The sequence below is a fragment of the Peromyscus eremicus genome, chromosome 18 (genome assembly GCF_949786415.1).
Source record: "Peromyscus eremicus chromosome 18, PerEre_H2_v1, whole genome shotgun sequence".
NCBI classification, from domain to species: domain Eukaryota; kingdom Metazoa; phylum Chordata; class Mammalia; order Rodentia; family Cricetidae; genus Peromyscus; species Peromyscus eremicus.
The window spans coordinates 3153154-3172399 of NC_081434.1; the positions used below are offsets into that span (position 1 = coordinate 3153154).

At 52.6% G+C, this 19246-nt stretch overlaps 1 protein-coding gene across 1 annotated transcript; it reads right to left on the bottom strand.

Annotated features, from left to right (window-relative positions):
- Positions 1–233: 233 nt before the first annotated feature.
- Avil (advillin) lies at positions 234–17298 on the bottom strand. The gene is made up of 19 exons (XM_059245448.1): positions 17233–17298; positions 15778–15852; positions 14187–14383; positions 13180–13288; positions 12977–13087; positions 12526–12728; positions 12041–12119; positions 11820–11918; positions 10852–11005; positions 10654–10754; positions 10052–10189; positions 9809–9967; positions 8924–9103; positions 6264–6409; positions 5502–5646; positions 4256–4441; positions 3704–3772; positions 2175–2300; positions 234–405 (listed from the first exon to the last, which is right to left on the bottom strand). Exons 1-19 carry the CDS (start codon positions 17296–17298, stop codon positions 292–294), a joined length of 2457 nt encoding a protein of 818 aa, XP_059101431.1. The 3' UTR covers positions 234–291.
- Positions 17299–19246: the final 1948 nt, after the last annotated feature.

Here is a 19246-nt window from a genome sequence, read left to right on the forward strand (position 1 = left end):
CTGACGCATTACACAGTTTAAGCTCAGCTTCTGGTTCTCTCTCTCAACCTGTCTACATTCATGCTTTCTGTAAAGGCCACGAAAGCCGAAAAGTGAGTAGTCAACATTTTCGTGTACAGTGACCAAGGAATGAAGGCAAGGCTGATGAGGAGGAAACGGGCGTGCTGGGATTTCAGATGGGTTGTAGCGAAAGCTGCCGGATGTCAGGCTCAGTGGGTGCGTGACGTCTCTGCTGATGTTGGCACCGTGTGCTTGCTCTCTCCTGTGGTCGGACAGCAGACATGCCTGGCTTTAGAAAAGCCCCCTTTCTTTCTTCAGCTGGAGCTGCTTCCAGCCAGGCAGAGCGGTAAATTGCCCTCTTGTGATGCCAAATACGGACACAAAGTCTTGTTCCGAGAGGTAATTCTAAGAGAAAACACAACTTGTAGTGAGAAGGCAGGCGGGCATTTCATGAGTGCCAACAGGGGAAGCGAGCGGGCAGGAGTGAGCCCTGGGGCCGGTGGAGGAGCTGCCCTGGGGCCGGTGGAGGAGCTGCCCTGGGGCAGATGGAGGAGCTGCCCTGGGGCAGGTGGAGGAGCTACGTAGCTCTGGGCTTGCTTACACGTAAGGGGTCCTGCCTGGCTTTGAGCCCTAGAGCCACAAACAGTGAACAAGTGGCTTAGGCAGGCCCTGGATGTTCGGGAAGACTGTAACAGACCTAAGTTGTTCATTGGCCATGGAGTCCCATCCGGGCCAGTGGGAGAAGCTGGCCGAGCTTACCACTCAGTCCTGGTTCCTTGCCCCGTAGGCAGTGAATGGATTTTTATGTTATGGATGAATTATAAACATCTGATTTTGGAAGGATGGAGAATTGAATGGAGTGTTCTTTGCTTCATGCTCTTAACTACCATTCTTATTGAATACTTTCGGTGCGAGGGAGTGAACCCAGGGGAACTCTGGGGAATCTGGGAATATGTTCCACCACTGCCCTGTACCCCTAAACCCCAAGAAGTCTTAAAGTGCAAGGTTGAGTAGATCATCCCAGCTTGGCGATCATGTTGAGATTATTTTTTTAAACAACCTCTCATCATAGCCCAGGCTGTCCTAGAACTCACTATATAGGCCATGCTGACCTGAAACCTGTAGTGACTCCCCAGCCTCAGGCCCCCTAGTGCTGGGATTACAGTCATGAGCCCCCAAGCCCAACCGACCTGTGGCCTCTGCTTCTAAGAACATTGGAGTCTAGATGCTGAAGACTCGGTCTCAACATCTCAAGACGTCACAGAATACCCTGAGTCCTTTAACCAGCTCTTTGAAGGGGAAAACCCATTCATTCATCTGTCCCTTCAACATGAATATATTGATTCACTTAACTAACACCTAAGACATGACAGTGAGTCCAAGTGTGTGCCGCAGGGAGGGAGTGGTCAGGGGAACGTCAGGGGAACTGGCCGTCAAGGAAGACCAACCAGAGCTGAACCCTGAATAGCAAGGGGCCGGCTCTGAGGTGTTTTAGGAGCAGTGAATTCTCACAGGAACACCAGTAAGCATAAAGACCCCATGGCCGGGTGAGCATGTTCAAGGGTTAGAAAAGCAGGCTCTGACTGAAGGGTGGTAAGTAAAGAGGGTATGTGAGACCCCCCCAAGGGGCAGGGCCAGACCGTGGAGGCCTTTGGGGTCTTCTGTAAGTACAGTGGGAGGTGTTTTAAAGTTTTCTATTACATTTATTTATTTAGTGTGTGTATGTGAGGGGCATGCATTTAGAGATAGAGGACAATTTGTGGGACTCAGTTATCTCCTCGCACTGTGTGGGTCCTGGGTGCCGAGCCTAGGTCATTAAGTTTGATGGCAAACACCTTTACCCTCTGAGTGGTCTCGCCAGCCCGTGAGGTGTCTTAAATAGAGCGGTATCATCTGCTTTTGAGCGATCCCTGGCTGTTAATGAGGATTATGCTTTGGGGAATAGTGGGGAAACAGATTAGTTCACAGTAGTGCACGGTGGCTGGACTGGACTAGCAGCAGAGAGGTGAAGGCCACAGAGAGGAAGACATTCACGGAGGAGGCTTCAGTTGACACAGTTGCGCAGATGCCCCCAGAGTGCCTGCAGTGTGCCCAGACTGCCCTAAGCCCTTTGTTGAGCGTGGCGCTTTAATCTATATGGACCCCCCCCCCCACGCAGTTCCACAGTCGCGTACCTCCTTTTTGGCAGGGTTCACATCCTCAGGCAGCTCCTGGTTCTGACTTTTCAGTAGAACTTCTATAGGGTAATACTTTGGCCCACTTTCATTAGAATTCAGGGAGAGGGTTGCATTTTTCATGTCCTAAGTAAGAATAATACAGACATGGGCAAAGATTGATGTCTGGCATGTCAGTTCTCTGCATGTATAAGGTTTACATTTTGGCTTACACCGCTTCACTCTTTGTCATCGTCTTTCAGACGGTGGTCCCCAAACTTGGATGCACGTCAGAACGGCCTCGGAAAGCTGATTCAGCAGGCCTCCTGTGAGTGTTTAGAGCCAGGTGGGCATACACACTGCACTTAGGTCTTTATGTAGCACTGGGATATGAACCCAGTCTCGTGTGTGCTTGGCAGGTGCTCTACCACTGAGCCGTACCTCCTGCTGCAAGTCTTCTGAACATTCTGACTCCATCCCTTTTCTTGGCATTTTTATTTAGGTCCTATGTTTCCAGTCGCTAAACACCTTGAGACTGAAGCCACGCTTAAGTACGGTTTAAAGACACTCACTGCAGCCCGTTAGCTCTAGGGTCTGACTTTGCAGAGCACAAAGGACAACATGATGTTGGAACGCCCTGTGCCACGCATCCTGTGGCACACAGGACAGGCCGCTGGCTGCAAGGTCCACCTCTTTTAGCTGTTAAAATAGGGGTCATCGGCCTGAGCTGCTGTGGGCACATTGTTGGAAACTATTCAGATATCATTTGGATTAGAGGTTTGTCTCTGAGAAATACTGACAATAATCTTAATCTCTCCTGAGAGGCAGAAAAAGCTGAATAATAAAGTTAGATTTCTCTCTCTCTCTCTCTCTCTCTCTCTCTCTCTCTCTCTCTCTCTCTCTCGGTTTGGTTTATGAGGCAGAGTATCTTGTATCCCAGGTTGGCCCTCCACTCAGTATGTAGCCAAGGATGACCTTAAACTCTTTCATTTATTCTGTAGATTATGTATATGGGGGGGTGGTATTTGTGCACACAAGTTCAGATGCTCTTGGAGTCCAGAGGAATATGTACTTCTGGAGATGTAGTTACAATCTCTTGTGAGCCACCCAACACAGGTGCTGGGGATCTGGGCGAGCAGCATGTGTTCTAACCGCTGAGCCGGGCTCTCCATGCCCTCTCCATATTCTGGAAGGCAGTAAATGAGCTTGGCTCTGAGACCTGCTTTTTTCTTCCCCCCTTCACTCCGCCCCACTCTTTTTTGAGATGGAGGTCTTGCCGTGGGTAGACTAGGTTGGCCTGGAACTCAGGATTCTCCCTCTCAAGTGCTTGAGCCCTGCTTTTCTAATGATTTAAAATACCTCCAAGGATGGGTGTGATTCAGCGGTAGAGCACCTCATTAGTTTGCACTTCAAACAAAACAAAAACCCCTTTGCATCCAAGGAGGGCGGGGTGCTTAAAGACTTGGGAGGGTTTGCCCTGTGGCATCTGCAGCCCCTGCTGTCTCAGACAAGGTCCTGGGGAGCCTTGTCTAAGGGTCAACCCCACTCACAGCGGTGATTCGCACGATCGCAGCAGCGTCTCCCAGCTCCTCCTTTAACTGCTCGTATGATTTTCCTGCCTGTGAAGAGAGAAACAACAGGGTGAGGTATTCACTGATAACAGGGAAGAGGCCTGGCGTGTATTTTCAGGAAAAGCAAAACGTGGTAGAATCATAAAGCATTTCGGTGTACTCGAGGTCCGCATAAGGTCCAAAGGTCTTTTACACATGATCAACAATCTCTGGTGGCAAGAAGCAGCAGGCGTCTGTCTGTCTGTCAGGAGCCCAACTTCTTCCTGCGAGCCCACTGTGACTCTGCACTGGCTGTCAGGGATGTGAATACGGTGTAGACAGGTACTCTCACTGCCTCCTGCCCACCAGCTTGGAATTATCTGACTAGACTCCCTGCCGTGTGGGTGAAGCCAAAGAGGAGGAATCAAGGCAAGGGATTCAGTGGGAGGGAGAGTGAGGCCTGGTTTTACTTGGCTCTTGAGTCAGTACCCCACCTCCCCCATCTGGGTTCCGAGCCCCCTGGCAGTCAGAGCGGCATCCCCAATTTCTTACGCTCCAAATGTGAGGGTCCCATGCCAGGAACCAGCCTGTGAAGGTAGGAGGCTCAAATCCCTGCTTGATGATCAGGATCGGTGTGTCGGGGTCTCGGCCACTGGGGTGAGTTACCAGGTACTCCTGGGCAGTTGAGAGGGCCCCCTCCTCCGTGGCGTTGGCCTCGACTCCTATCCACAGGAACACCTGTGGTGCCAGTTTTATATTGTCAGTGCGTTCACACCAAGGACTAAGGGCTGCTGTGCACGCTGCCCATCCCCTCAGCCAGTGAGAGCCACAGAAAATGCTCTCAGCTCTCATTTGTGCTCCGAAGAGGAAGGCTCTAGAAGCAGCTTGACTTTGTGATTTTAATTGCCGTGTGTATCTTCCAAGTCTTCGCCCCCTGACCTACGCTTCCTGAATTAACCGCCTACAAAACACCCATGCTGTCTCCGTGTACCTCGAACCTCAGCATGGCCAAACGTAGCCCTTCTTATTTAAGGGCCTGTCGGGATGTCCATTCTCGGTACACCTGAGCCTTCCAGACAGTCGCCTAGGCCAGAGCGTCCTGACAGTCAGGTCTATAGTCGATCTCCAGCGAGTCAGCGGACTCGCCAGCTTGACCAGAGCGGTCGTCCTGCCTGTCACCACCCCTCCCTTCCTATTCACTGTCTTCACGCAGCCAACAGCAGCTCCTTCTTGGCCCCCATCCTGCTCTCCAACGTGACAGGTTCTCAGCTGTCATCCCCAGGCTGTATCTTAGCTCTGTCTTACCATGTCTGCCTGCATGCTGTCCTGCTTCCCGCCATGATGATAATGGACTAAACCTCTGAACTGTAGGCTGCCACCCCAATTAAATGTTTTCTTTTATAAGAGTTGCCGTGGTCACGGTGTCTCTTCACAGCAATAGAAATCCTAACTAAGACAGCTGGTGAGTTTTGTTGTTTTGAGACAGAGTTTCTCTGTGTAGCCCTGGCTTTCCTGGAACTCTCTGTAGACCAGGCTGGCCTCAGTCTCAGAGATCAGGCTGCCCCTGCCTCCTGAGTGCTGGGATTAAAGGCATGTTCCACCACGCCTGGCCTTAGCTGGAGAGTTTTAAACATCATTCTATTCTGTGGTATACAGCAGTCTCTCTGGTAACTACTGAAGATGTTTCACTTAGAGAGTTGGTCCAGCACCAGCTCTCACCCTGGGTGGGGATGCCACATGGAAACCAGGCCAAACAGTGACCTTTGCAGCCATCCTGAACTCTGCGGCTGTGTCTTACCTGGTCCCAGGTATCCAGGAGCATCACGTCACCTGGGTTCAGGTCATCCTGGGTGAAGTCTGTGACCTCAGTAACAAGGAACCGGCCAGTCTTATTGGAACATTCGAAGAGCCGGACCTGGACGTCCAGAATTTCTTGCTGCAGCCTGCATATGAATCATATGAAAGGACAGAGGGCATAGGAATCACGTTGTGAGGGTCCCGTGAGCGTGCGCGTGTATGCACAAATGAGCACAGAGGGCGTGGGAATCACGTTGTGAGGGTGCCGTGTGCGTGCGCGTGTATGCACAAATGAGCACAGAGGGCGTAGGAATCACGTTGTGAGGGTCCCGTGTGCGTGCGCGTGTATGCACAAATGAGCACAGAGGGCATGGGAATCATGTTGTGAGGGTCCCGTGTGCGTGCGCGTGTATGCACAAATGAGCACAGAGGGCGTAGGAATCACATTGTGAGGGTGTCCATGTGTGTGTGTGTGTACATAGGAGCACAGAGGGCTTTGGGTGTTTTCCTCCATAGCTTCCACAGCCCCTGGAGTGTGTCAATTTGGCTAGACTAGCTGGCCATCAAGTCTGAGAGTTTCTCTTGTCTCCGCCTCCCCAGCAGCAGGTCTCAGGCCTGTGTTGCTGGTCTGTTTGTTTTGTAAGGTACATTCTGAGGGATGGAGCTCAGGTCCGCATGCTGCACCCCAAGGACTTTGCTGTGTCCCCAGCCCAGAAGTCATGTTTAAAACTGTGAAGGATACAGGGCTGATGTGTTCACGTACCTCTTGTCATTAGCATAGGGTGCTTTTCCTCCCAGAAGGTCCCAGAACTCAGGTGGCTCCTGGCCCTCAGCCACAGCGTCTGCGTTGCCGTCGCAGAGAAGCTCGACCAGCTCCTTAGCCATTGCCCGCTCGTCCCCACTAGACCCCTGAGTGGGTGAGGAGAGCATGGGTGTCAGAAACCCGGGGCGCTTTGAGAGGGGTGCCAGGCTTCTGAAACTGAACGGGGTCAGCTCTGGGCTGCAGCGCCCCAGGACAGGGAGAGGGAGGAAACAGGACTTGCAGGCAAAGGGTAGGCCTGCTCTGAAACCCACAGTGGTCCCAGACAGAAGTCACCTCTGTTTTCCCTTCACTTGGAATTTCAGCACACGAGTTCTCCCTCGTCATAAATACTGGGGTCTGGCACATGCGTCGTAGCAAACGCTCTGCCTCTAGAGCAAACACTATGTCCCCCAAACCTAGCATGTAATTTTCATTCTTCTTTTCCGGGGGAGGGGAGGATTTTCAAGACAGGGTTTCTCTGTATAGCCCTGGCCGTCCTAGAACTCACTCTGTAGACCAGGCTGGCCTCGAACTCACAGAGATCCACCTGCCTCTAGAGGCCTCCCGAGTGCTGGGATTAAAGGCATTCACCACCACCACTTGGCCTCATACTTTTTTAAAATTACAGTAAAATTGACTGTGTTGGGCTCCACAAGGCTTAAAAACAGAACCTTGTTGCCACAGTGCAGTTACAGTGACATCTCCTTAGTCTCCCATTTCCTGCCCCTTTGGAGTGAGTCCTGCGCTCCTGACCACTGCTACATCAAGCTGTTCTCCACTGGAATAATCTTCCGTCTCTGGGCTGTCTCAAGTGGAAGCAGGCAACATTCAACCTCAGCGTTTGCACACTTTCCCTTAGCATGAATTGGAGACTCTTCCACGCTGAGTGCATGAGTGGCTCTTCGTTTTTACCGCTGAGTAATATTCCATTGTGTGAACATACCTATGTTTACTCATTTTCCAGGTTACTTCTAATTTGAGAGGATTGTGAATAAATGTGCTGTACACGTGTGTACAACTCTTTGTGTACAGAGGTTTTTGTTTGTTGGTGTTTTTTTTTAAGATTTACTTTATGTATATGAGTGTTTTGTCCGTGTGTGTGTGTGTGTGTGTGTGTGTGTGTGTGTGCACAGTGCCTGTGGAGGTCAGAGAGGGCATTAGATCCCCAGAAACAAGGGTTACAGATGGTTGTGAGCCACATGAGGGAACTAAACCCAGGTCCTGTGCAAGAGGCATCTCTGCTGAGCCATCTCTCCAGCCCCTAAAGAGGTGGAATCTTTTGTTTGCATGTGTGTGTGTGTGTGTGTGTGTGTGTGTGTGTGTATGTATGTGTTTATGCGTGTATATGTTTGTGTTAGTATGTGTGTGTGTATATACGTATGTATGTGTATGTATGTGTGTGTGTGTGTGTGTGTACATGTGTGTTTTCACACTCACACCAGTGCCGGGTTATGGATAAGTACTCCCGCTCTCAGCCTTTCACGGTGCTGGGGCCAGGACCTGGATGCTTGTGCTGGTAGAGCGAAGCCCTTTACTGAGGGCGCCATCTCCCCGGCCGCTAAAGATGGCGTTTATCCTACTATAAATAAATACGCGGGGGAGCGTTGCTGGGTTGTGTGGCAAAGGTGGGTGTCATTTTATAGAGACTGTCAAACTGCTTTCTAAAGTGTGTCCCATTTTGCAGCCCTCCAAACGTGCGGGAAGTTCCTGCGTCTCATTTTTATATGGGGTGTGTGTGTGTGTGTGTGTGTGTGTGTGTGTGTGTGTGTGTGGTCAGCCAGTGCACGTGTGTACGCCTCACTGTGGCGTCCGCTGATGATGTCCTAATAATGATAGCAGGCGCTTTTCTTAGTCAACTCCCCCAGCCATTGGTTTTGTTTTTTGTTTGTTTGTTTGTTTTTTGATGACATGGGTCTTACTGTGCCAGGCTGTCCTTGAACTTGAGATGTTCCCACATCACCGTCCCAAGTAGCTAGAATTGCAGGTTTGTGTCACCACAGTCATTCCCTCCGATTTTAAAATTTAACTAATTGACTAATCCATTATGGGATGTGTTTTTATGCTGGAGGCATGCATGCTGGAGTACAGGCATTGGAGGGGCGCTCTTGGGAGTTAGATCCCTCCTCCCACCGTGGGATGCAGGGATCAAACTCACGTTGTTGACAAGTGTCTCTACCCCTCGAGCCACCTCGCTGGTACCCGCCTCACCCCGCCTTTTGGTGTTTTGAGATAGGCCCAGGCAGTCTGGCTTCAGACTCACAATCCTCCTGCCTCAGCCTCCCAAGGGCTGGGATTACAGCCACACGTCACCATACTTGACTTGAATTCTCTTTTAAAGCACTTTGTCCTTGTTGGCGCCTGACCTACCACAGGGGACACTGACCCAGCGTCCGCGCACCTGGGTGCGTGCCGTGTCTCGGGGCTGGCGGCACCGAGTTCTAATGGCGGTCTGACTAATGGGGAACGTAGATGCTTCCTCTGAAGACCCGGGACAGGGTCCACCGCTGGAGGACCGCACCGGCCCGCTCTTTAGTGCCTTTCACCTCGCCGACAGGCCCAGGGTGGAGCCAGGGCAAGCACACGAGCAAGCTCCAGGGCCCGGGACCCACCGGCCGCTTTACCTTGCCATACCACAGGTAGTGTTCTGTCTGAGTTCGCAGCAGAAAGACGTCGTTGGAGTTTAGCGAGGAAGCGAAGGCCGAGACCTCCACTGCTTTGGTATTGGATTTGTCGTTTCCTTGGATCTGGAAGAGTCTTACCGGAGGGTCAGGCTCTGCATTTCCCTTCCTGGAAGTCCCGCCCTAGGGAGAGAAAAGTGGAGGCCAGATCTGCAGAGCACCACATGAACAGGCTGTTGTGGACGGAGACGTTCTGGATACCATCTTTACCCCTCAGGGTCTCCTGGGCTGACAGGAAAGGATCTAAGTGAGAATGTCACCCTACGCCACTCGCTGATCTCAGAATAGATGCTGCTCCATCGTGTACGCTGAGATTGGGGGAACTTGACTTATCCATGGCAAGGGAAGGACCCCATGCCAGGCTCGTGTGGAACCCGACAGGTGACTGTGATGCCCGCCCATGCCTCCGCCGGGGCTCCATGGAAAAAGTGGGCCTTGGACTTGAAGAGGGGCACGTCCGGGGGGTAAGGAGGGGCAGCGTGGTGTTGGGAGGGCGCAGGGTGGGTAACTGAGGCTATGACACCTGTACAGGCGGCGTGGCTCAGACTGTGAGAGACGTGAGCACTGGCTACACGGGCTGGGGCTCAGAACCGTAGGCATTTGAGAGTCCCCTGGATGTCCCGTGCTAAACTCCTCTTTTGTCCTAACATCTAAGCTAAGCCTTGTGTTGTCCCCGCCCCCATCTCGCCCCGCCACACACACACACACACACACACACACACACACACACACACACACACACCAGCCCTGGCCTGGCCGGTAGCTCTTCACTGGCCCATCAGCCCCGAGCATCCCTGAACAGGCATGGTTTTGTCCGTAGGCCCTCACCTCATAGATAACCAGCTTTCCTCTGAAGATGGCCATGAAGTGGCGTGGCTCCTTCCCCATGCTCACCCGAACCTGCACTGGGGCCCCGTCAAACTGCCGGGACACCTCCACCGCCTGGTAAGCCGAGGCTGCCAGCTCATCCTGGGAGGCATGGCGGCCCTGCAGTGGAGAAAGGGGAATGATGGACCTGGGCCCAGTGCCCAGGGGGCATCTGGGTCCAACACCGAGAGCTGCCCGGCCTACCTGCCAGATGTACAGGATGTAATGGGGCTTCCCGTTCACCTCATACGTGTAGAAAACCAGATAGCAGTCTCCCCCGTAGAAGAAGCCATACCACTGCTGTTCCACGGGGACCAGCTCCAGGTTCTCAATTCTCCAGACCTGGGCACAAGAGGAGACACAGTCACCCAGAGAGGGGGCGTCCTGTTCAGAGAATTCCACCTCAACGCAACTGGGCAGTGTTTGACAGAACCCAAGTTGGGATGAAGTGCTAACAGCCATCCCAAGTACCCCCTCCCTCTCTGGGTCCTCTCTGCCTTGAAGGCTCATCGTATTGCATGATATGAATCCTGAGGATAGGGGTCATAGGTCACACTGGTCCAGTACCTCCCTTCATACAACCTAGGTCTTTGTAGACTTAAGTGATGGCTTAAATGTATCTTCCAGGTGATAGCCCATTGGGGGAATGTGTCTCTCACTTTCCTGAAGCGTTATGGGGAAACAGCCACCCCCACGCCTCTTAGAGAACACGGAAATGTGGAGTGGGGAGAGAGAAACCCGCAGAACGGGCTGCCCTCCTGCAGCAGGAACACCCCAGAGGCCGGTGTTGCCCTCACCAGACTCACCTCCATTTTCCCACTGCCGTCATCCACCATCCTCTCCTGGGCCGCCACTTCGGGCTTGGTGTGTAGGAGAGTCACATCAAACTTGTCCTGGAAAACTTTAGCTGCAGAGAAAGGAGTGGGAAAAGCCGAGTGAGCACGACACACGCGTGCCTCGGTCTAGGGTCCCCGGTGGAAGAACACACACGAGGGAGATCTCACCGATTTTACCAATGTTGAATATTTTCCCCAAGCCTGTGGTCTGGTTCTTCACTGACCATTTCTGGAACAGCTGTTTGAACATGGCTGACTCGGCACCATCGTTGACGGTCTCCACGTTGGTGCTGCTGGGGTAACCCTTCATCTTGATGAAGTCCTTCGGCCCCACCCCCAGATAAGAGACTGTCAGCCAGGGCATATACTGAGTGTTTTGCTCATCTCGTTATTCCTTCCTCCCTGCCCCTGGGAATCATAGCCAGTGTCTACCTCACTTCTGTCTAAGGTTCCGAGTAACCTGCCACCAGAAGCTGGGAACACGTTGGTATTTCTTCATTGGACTACCACGATTCTGACCATTATGGATCGACTTTGCAGACCTACCATGTAAGTCTCCTGATTTTTGTATCATAGTTATTGGTTCATTTATTGCACCTGGGTCATGTGGTATGTCTGCAGAATTTAGTAAATGCCCCTTGAAGACTGGTCCCCTAATCTGGACATGTGACATCCCCTTCAATGTGAACAGCACCTTCCAAAAGCAGGTTCTGTGTTCCAAGTATGGTTCTGAGTATTTTACACAATTTTTTGTTTTGTTTTGTTTTTTGAGACAGGGTTTCTCTGTGTAGTTTTGGTGCCTGTCCTGGAACTCACTCTGTAGCCCAGGCTGGCCTCGAACTCACAGAGATCCACCTGCCTCTGCCTCTGCTGGGATTAAAGGCGTGCACCACCACCTCCCGGCACGAATGGGTTTTATCTTCCAGTGGTTCTGGGAGACAGGGATTACCCCTTAGATATGGGGAACTGAAGCCCAGAACACTCGGCTGGAAAAGGTAAATCCTGCATTTGTAGCCCAGTTGGTCTGTGTACTTGGAAGTTCGTATGTGTCCCTGCTCTGTGCACATGTCCATGGTGCATGTCCATGGTGACACTGGCAGAATATTTGGGTGGTATCGCACGTGGACAGATCCTACCAGGGCTTTGGACATGGCTGCCTGTTTCTCCACCTTTGTGGCTCCTTTGCCTTTCCACACGTAGATCTTGGCTCCACTTTGGTCCAGAATGTAGCAGTCCTGAATCAACCAGGGATAAGCATGGTTACCGATCCGAGAGGCAGAGGGAGGGCTTTGCCCAGGGTCTGCCTTTGAAGTTACTTCTGGCTTCCTCAAGCAAAGTCCCCTCCAGTTCTACTTACATCATGGCTCAGTAGGTCCTGGACCAGGGGCCTTGTGGCCACCTCTGTGATCGCTAGCTGCCCAGCTGCATCCGAGACCCTGGTGAAGAAGGAGGTTAGCCTGTGCCTTCCCTCTGTAGAGCATCCTACAGCTAAGGTAATGCCGTAGTCGGCATTTCTGCACAGAGTCTGACTCTTTGAGACAGACATAGCTTGAATACAGAGAGGAAGACATACTCTGTTCTCTGGAGGTGATTGTGAGTCTCTCCCGAACTCTCTCCCATCCACATCCCTAGAGATGGATGCACTACAATACAGGAAGTCTCACCCAGAGGTCAGGAGGCTAACAAGAACTGAGGACAGCGGCCTCCTCAAGAGGGGCCGTACCTCAGAAGGATGGCCCAAGAGCAAAGGCAGACGCCTCCACCCGAGCTGAGAGCCTGGCTCTTCCAGGGGATGTCTCCCCACCCGCCGCCTCCAGCCCACAGCCAGGTTTGAGTACTCACTGATACAACATGATATTTGATTTCTGCTGCTGATCCATGATCTCATCAGGAACTGCAGGCTGGATGGTGGAGCGTCGGCCAAGGGCGTCCTGAAGGACCGTCATCAGCTCTGGGCTGGCTGCCTCCTTGTCTCCCTCAATCACTCCGATCTCAGCGCGGCCTCCCCGCTCCCTGTCCCGAATGTCCTTTGCCAGAAGCATAGCCTGCCAAAGAAGCCCAAGGACGCGCTCAGCTCACCCGGTGCCCTTTCCTTCCAGATGACTTCCTTCCGTGGGAGCCACCAGGATGGCAGACAAGCGACACACACACACACACCCCCCCCTGCTGCTGAGGAGCCCCAGGGCGAGGCACGCCCTTGGCCTGTCTGCGAAACAGGGTCTGCCACTCGGAGGCAGAAGGTGCCCAAAGAGCCCCGCTCAAGGCCCGGAGCCCGTGTGAGAGAGAGCGAGACCTTGAGTCGCTCCCCGCTGTTGCTCTCCGGGCCGTTCCACTGGATGATGACCAGCCCCAGGTCCAGCAAGAAGACGTCACCTCGGTTAAAACTGTCCCAGCTCATTTCCACCTGTACGGGAGAGGTCAGCGCCGTTTAGAGGGGTGGTCTTAGGCGCCGGGGCAGGGGCACCGGACCCAAGACAGTCACTGGGTGGGACTCACCTCAGTGGCCCTGATGTTTCTTTTCCCCTTTACGTGTAGCAGCCGCTTCACGTCATAGGCATTGGTCTCCACATGCTTCATCCCAGAGGCCACTCCCCCCTTTTTATAACTGAGGGAATATTAACCCGGTTACTTGTTGGGGAGACTATTGTGAATTAAATAGAGTGATAACATGCAGACGTCAGTCTCTACCCACGTGGGTTATGATAACAAATGTGCAAAGTCAATGCAGCTATGCCCCTGCTGCCGCAGGGGTCTGTCTTTTCTGAAGGGATGTTTGAGCTGAGATGTTATAACAAGGAGTCCCAGGAACCGCAAGAGCAGTGCTGCGGGCCGAGGGACCCTCACGAGTTTGGGTTACAGACATGTGCCACGCCCCTCATGTTAAGTCTGTGCACACCCACACCCACGTGCAAACCTCCTGGACCTCTCCCTGCCGAGACTCCTGCTCTGGCAGTTTAATGTCCCTTCTTCATTCTAGTAAAACGTGTCCCGCTGCCTGTGTGCGCGATTTTTACAAAGAAGAAGTTGGCATTCTGTGGTCCATCTCAGTCTGTGTCTTTGTTCGTGCATGCTTGGTGTGTACTCAATCTGCCGCGGCCAGTACACATTCTCTCCCCGTGGTGGACGCTTGCACTGACCACAGCCTACACACACACACACACACACACACACACACACACACACACACACACACATACACTCACTAACGCACTGTCAGAAACACTCTGGATCTCGGGGCCCTGGGTGTGTAAGGGGTTTAGAGCTCTGAGAAACGGGGCATTCACTTTAGCAGCCCCAGTTACGCTCCTAAACGCCGCTGTGCGGATCCTCACTCCCTGCAGCAGGTGTGAGGCCCACGCAGCTCTCGGCCCCACCCGACTCTGCTGGGGTACACGTGACTGCTTTGCATCTCTCGGGTTACTTCTTCAAAGGCCCCCCTGACCCTTGAGCTTCCTCCCTCAGAAACAGGCGTGCCCGGCTCCGTCCTGTGAGGGGCCACTCACATGATGCCCTGCTTGAAGTAGCCGCGGAAGGTGTCGGACTCGTGGTACTGGACCTCCCGGTGCTGCACGGGGCCGCCTCCCAGGTAGTCATCCAGCTGCGTGGTGTAGATGGCTGCACAACTCTGCTCGTCCTGGGAGGAGTCCTTCCCGATCCAAAAGTGAATGTCCTGGGAGAGGAGGCTGCCCACCTTCCGGGTCTAAGGAGGTAGCCAGGGAGGTGAGGCGAGGCCCACGATCACCTCTGTTTCCCGGTGTGGGAAGACCCCAGCACGCTTTCCTTCACACAAGCAGCCCTTCTCTATCTATAAGTGGGTGCTAGAACCAACCCCACCCATTTACAGGCCTGCTCGCCCATATTTGGGGACATCCACAGCCTGTTCCTAAAGTGGGGACTCTTCCCTTGTCTATAGGTCCCCTGCACCCACACAACAGTACAGCCAGCACTGTCCGTGTGTGGTAGTATTTCCTCTACTAGAAAGAGCACTTTTTAAAAAACAAAACGAAACAGGTTATCGTGTAGCCCAAGCTAGCCCAAACTTTCTGAGGCTGGCCCTAAACTCACAATCTTCTGGTTTCCCCCCCAGGTGTTAGAATTATAGGACTGGGCCATCATGCTCCACTGTTTTGGTTTTTGGAGACAGATGTTTGCATATAGCCCAGACTAGTCAAGCGCTCACTCTGTAGCCCAGGCTGACCTTGAAATTGTGGTCCTCTTGCCTTAGCTTCCCAAGTGCTATGATTATAGGACCATTTGTCTTGTCTAATTCTTTGACAACTTGACACAAGCTGGAGTTATCTGGGAAGAACATTGATTGAGAAAAAGTCTCCATCAGACTGCCTGTAGGCCAGTCTGTAGGGCATTTTCTTGATTGATGATTGATGGGGGAGGGCCCAGCCCATTGTGGGTGGTGCCAACCCTGGGCAGGTGGTCCTGGGATATGTAAAAATTAAAGCCACAAGAAAGCAAGCCAGTAAGCAGCATTCCTCTGTGTCTCTGCTTCAGCTCCTGCCTCTAGGTTCCTGCCATGAGCTTCTGCCCTGGCTTCCCTTGGTGGTGGGCTACAAGCTGTATGATAAAATAAAACTCTTCCCTTCCCAAGCTGTTTTTGGTCAGGGCATTTATCACAGCAATAAACACTAACTCCCCCCTCCCCCCAGACAGGGTTTCTCTGTGTAGCCCTGGCTGTCCTGGGACTCACTCTGCAGACCAGGCTGGCCTCGAACTCACAGAGATCCGCCTGGCTCTGCCTCCCAAGTGCTGGGATTAAAGGCGTGCGCCACCACCGCCCAGCAATAGACTCTATCTTACCTAGTTTACAGTGAGTACTTTGTGGCCAAAGGCAGACTGCGTATTTATCTAGCCTTCCCAGAACACTTTAGTGTGCTGCTTGGACCCTGGAAGGGGGAGTCGCTCTGTGTGTGTGTGTGTGTGCCTGGTGGTGGCCATTCTCAGTCAGCTTGGGGCTTTGCATGGCAGGAGGAAGAATCTAGACAGATACCGGGAACCCCACTTCTCTCTTGGTCAGAGCTTCCAACAGCCTGGGCACTGCCTGCTGAGGAAGGAGTGATGGACGAAGAAGACATTGCTCACCGAGAGGATGATGTAGCAGTCCCCCTCATAGAAGCTGCCGTGAGCACTCAGAGGCACCAGCACCAGCTCCATTTTCTAGAAGGATTAGAAGAGTATGTGGCTGTGCTCCCTCCTGCCTTTTCCCCAAAGCCTCCCTCTCCTGTCACTGGGCAGGGCCCCGGTGGAGGAGGAGCCGTCTCTGTAGGTCGCCAGCACAGCACAGGTCCGCTGCTCTGACTCTGGGAGCTCTCCCCTAATCTGGGTCTGGATCTGTTGGGGTGACTTCCTGTGTCCTCCCACCGTCCTTCTTGGTCTTGTCCCCAGTTCTCCGGAAAGGCCCGTGAGCCCCCAGGAGCCGATGGAAGGGGAAAGAGTTGGGGGCAACTGTCCAGGAAAAGTCCTCCTCTGGGCAATCCTGACAGGGCATCCAGCCCTCTGCTCCTGACTGACCGCCTAGAGCCACCGGGGGAGTCTGGGGAGCTGGGCAGGAGGGAGGCCAACAGCTCAGAGTGCCAGGGCATGGGCCACTGAGGCTGTGTGTTGGGGTCCTGATTTGCTCATCTTAGGGGGGCCACTTGCACAGCCTCACACGAAAATGGCACTGTCTCTTCCCAAGGAAGGCAAGCCATACTTGTGTATGCTTTATATATAAGATCTGGATGTTAAGTATGAAAAAGATTAGATATATAACTTTTTATGAGTCCAGTTTAGTGCCCCTTCCCCTCTCTCTCTCTCTCTCTCTCTCTCTCTCTCTCTCTCTCTCTCTCTCTCTCTCTCTCTCAACATTTATTTATCAGGTGTGTCCAAGAGCCACACGTACATGTGAGGATCAGAGAAACCTGAGGGAGTCGGTTCTCTTTCTCTTTATGTGAGTCCCAGGGCTTATACTCAGGTCCAGGCTTGGCTGCACATACCTATGTCCACTGAGCCACCTGGCCAGCCCTTATTCATTTTAAGTAAATAGGGAGTCTGAAACACTGGAGGTAGGCAGGGCTTCCCACAAGCCTCTAGAGGCTTGCCAGAAAGCAGTGACTCACACTCTGGAGTTGAGCGGAGCGAAGGGAAGTGTTACTTGTGGTGGTCAAGCTGCCGCCACTGACTGGGTAGAGGTGGCGTGTCCCGATATCCGGTAGGTGCACCCAGACCGGAGCTCAGAGCCACCCAGAGGAGACCAAGCCCACGGGGTAAAGGGATGAGCAATGGCCATCTGTACAGCATGCCCCCACCCCCGGAGCTGGGAGGGAAGGACCAGTGTTCCGACGATGATTATGTGATGATTATGTTCTGTTTCTCGGACCCGTCTTTCCGAGATGTTTACTGGAAGTGTAGACTCACCAAGCAGATGGCTGGATGAAGGGCAAGCTTGGTTCTGTGTGGGGACCTGCACTGAGCACAAGACTGGGAAAACCAGCCCTTGCTGCTGACCCTCGGTGGCCAAAGGCTCAGATCCCAGCGGTCAGGGTGGAAGGGACTCACCTCAATTCTCCAGGTGATGATCCCAGGGTCATTGCCCACAGCCCTGAAGGCACCGCTCAGAGACATAGTTTGTCCTCCTGGAACTGAAATATCACAGAGTGGGAGGTGGACGCCCCTCACAGCGGACAGGGACCCACCGCTTCTCCTAAGACTCTTCTGTTTCATCAGCCATTGCGCGGTGTGCCCTTTTGGTCTATCCCCCATCACCACACCATCTCACCAGCAGTTCAAGTCCACACAGTGACCTGGCTGGGTCATCCCTACCCCAAAGGTTTGTTTCCACTAGTTGAGAGAGCTCTGGCCGGTATGTTCTTTTTTTTTTTTTTTTTTTTTTAAATTATGTGTTTTGGTGGATATGTGTGTAGGACTGTGGGTGCCCTTGGAGGGCAGAGGTGTCAGATTCCTCGAAGCTGGAGGGACGGGATTGTGAGCCACCTGAAGCAGGTGCTGGGAATCAGAGCCAGGTTCTCTGCAAGGGCAGTGTGCCATCTCTCTGCTGGAAGCAGGGCAACACAGATTCCTGGAGGCGATGTCAGCCTGTGTTGATCCACTTTGCACACACTGTCTCATTCCCAGGCGGGGGCCCTGTCGCCTTGGAGGACAATGAGGTTTGAGGAGGTATGAAATACCTTGTCTATGGGCACACACTAGAATGAGAATCGTATCTGAGCTTTTTTTGTTGTTGTTTTATTTTATTAAAATAGGGTCTATCTACATAGCCCAGGCTGGTCACAGGCTCCTTCAGCTTCACCCCCGACTGCTGGGATTATGGGCTTCTACCACTAGACCAGCTCCATACCTTTTATTTTCCTATCTGACCTTAAAAGCCTGTGTCTTAGCCACTTTTTCATGCCTGCTACCCTTTCCCCAAACTAAGCTCAGTGGCTCCTAGAGAGGAAATCCAGTGAGAAAAAGTATTTCCAAATGAAGCCATGCCCTTCTAATCTCTGAACTCCTCTTCCCAGGTTCCTGGCAAGATCTTGTCACCCCAGACCTGCTCTCAGCTTTTATTTTTAATTTTGTAAACTGTCCTAGAACAATTAACATCCCTTTATCATGACTAAAACATTAGCTGCTCTTGCAGAAGACAAGGGAAGGTAGACCGGGCAGAGGCTGGGACAAAGGGCTTAGGGTGCCAACGGGAGGTGGGCGTGGTCTTCTCGCCCGTACCACACACGGCCCAGCTTCTCCAGAACTGTGCTCAGCGAACGTACAGGTTTCCAGCACCCACAGGGCTGAATAAGGCTGGGAGGGAAAAAGTGGTAGGAAGACCACGGGGACCGTTTTCTACGGTCAGAACGTGGCTTGGTTACTAACACACAGGGTTGCCCTACGGTAGTGTGTGTGCCTCCTCTCCAGTCCCACTCTCGGGGAGACTGTGCTCTGATAGCATGCCAAAGGACTTCGAGGCTGCTTTCTCCTAAAACTCAAAGTAGAGATGGGATGGATGGGTTTATGAAAGATTAAAAAGAAAAATCGCCTGGGGGATTGTGTGGATGTTTGCTGTTTGGTGATCGACTGGGCTGGTTAAGTAGAGCATGTCTGGGGGCGGGGTGCGGTTCAAATGGTAGACCATTTGTTATCCCTAGTACCGCCCCACCCCTTAAAAAAAAAAAAAAAAGGTCCGACCATTCTTTTTCTTGAGCCTTGATGTAAAACCAGGTTTGGAGAGGATGTGCGATTGCCACCAAAGACCAGGTCCCTTTGTGTGCAGCTGGCAGTAGACCCAAGCACAGCCATGATACGGAACTGCCAGTGTTGGATTTAATTTGATAAGTTGTGCTGCCCCACCCTGTGCTGCTCAGAGTCATCAGGAAATACTCGGGTTTTCTTCAGACCCCAGGTTTTGACTTGTAAGTCTAATGCAGGACCCACTCAGGAAAAAGAACCAGAGCCAACCTACTCCCGGTTAACCTGGTAACGCCTAACCAACTGGCATTAACATGGTGAGTCTCAGAGCCCCAGTACAGTCCCATTTCCGCCACGAACTTCAGAATCCAGGAGCTGACTAGGG

Excerpts from the sequence above, each read along its gene's own strand:
- Avil (XM_059245448.1), bottom strand. The coding sequence starts at position 17,298 with ATGTCTCTGAGCGGTGCCTTCAGGGCTGTGGGCAATGACCCTGGGATC. Across the intron at positions 13,289-14,186 it reads TACTTCAAGCAGGGCATCAT|TTATAAAAAGGGGGGAGTGG; the intron begins GTGAGTGGCCCC and ends ATATTCCCTCAG. Across the intron at positions 10,190-10,653 it reads ACGGCAGTGGGAAAATGGAG|GTCTGGAGAATTGAGAACCT; the intron begins GTGAGTCTGGTG and ends TCTTGTGCCCAG.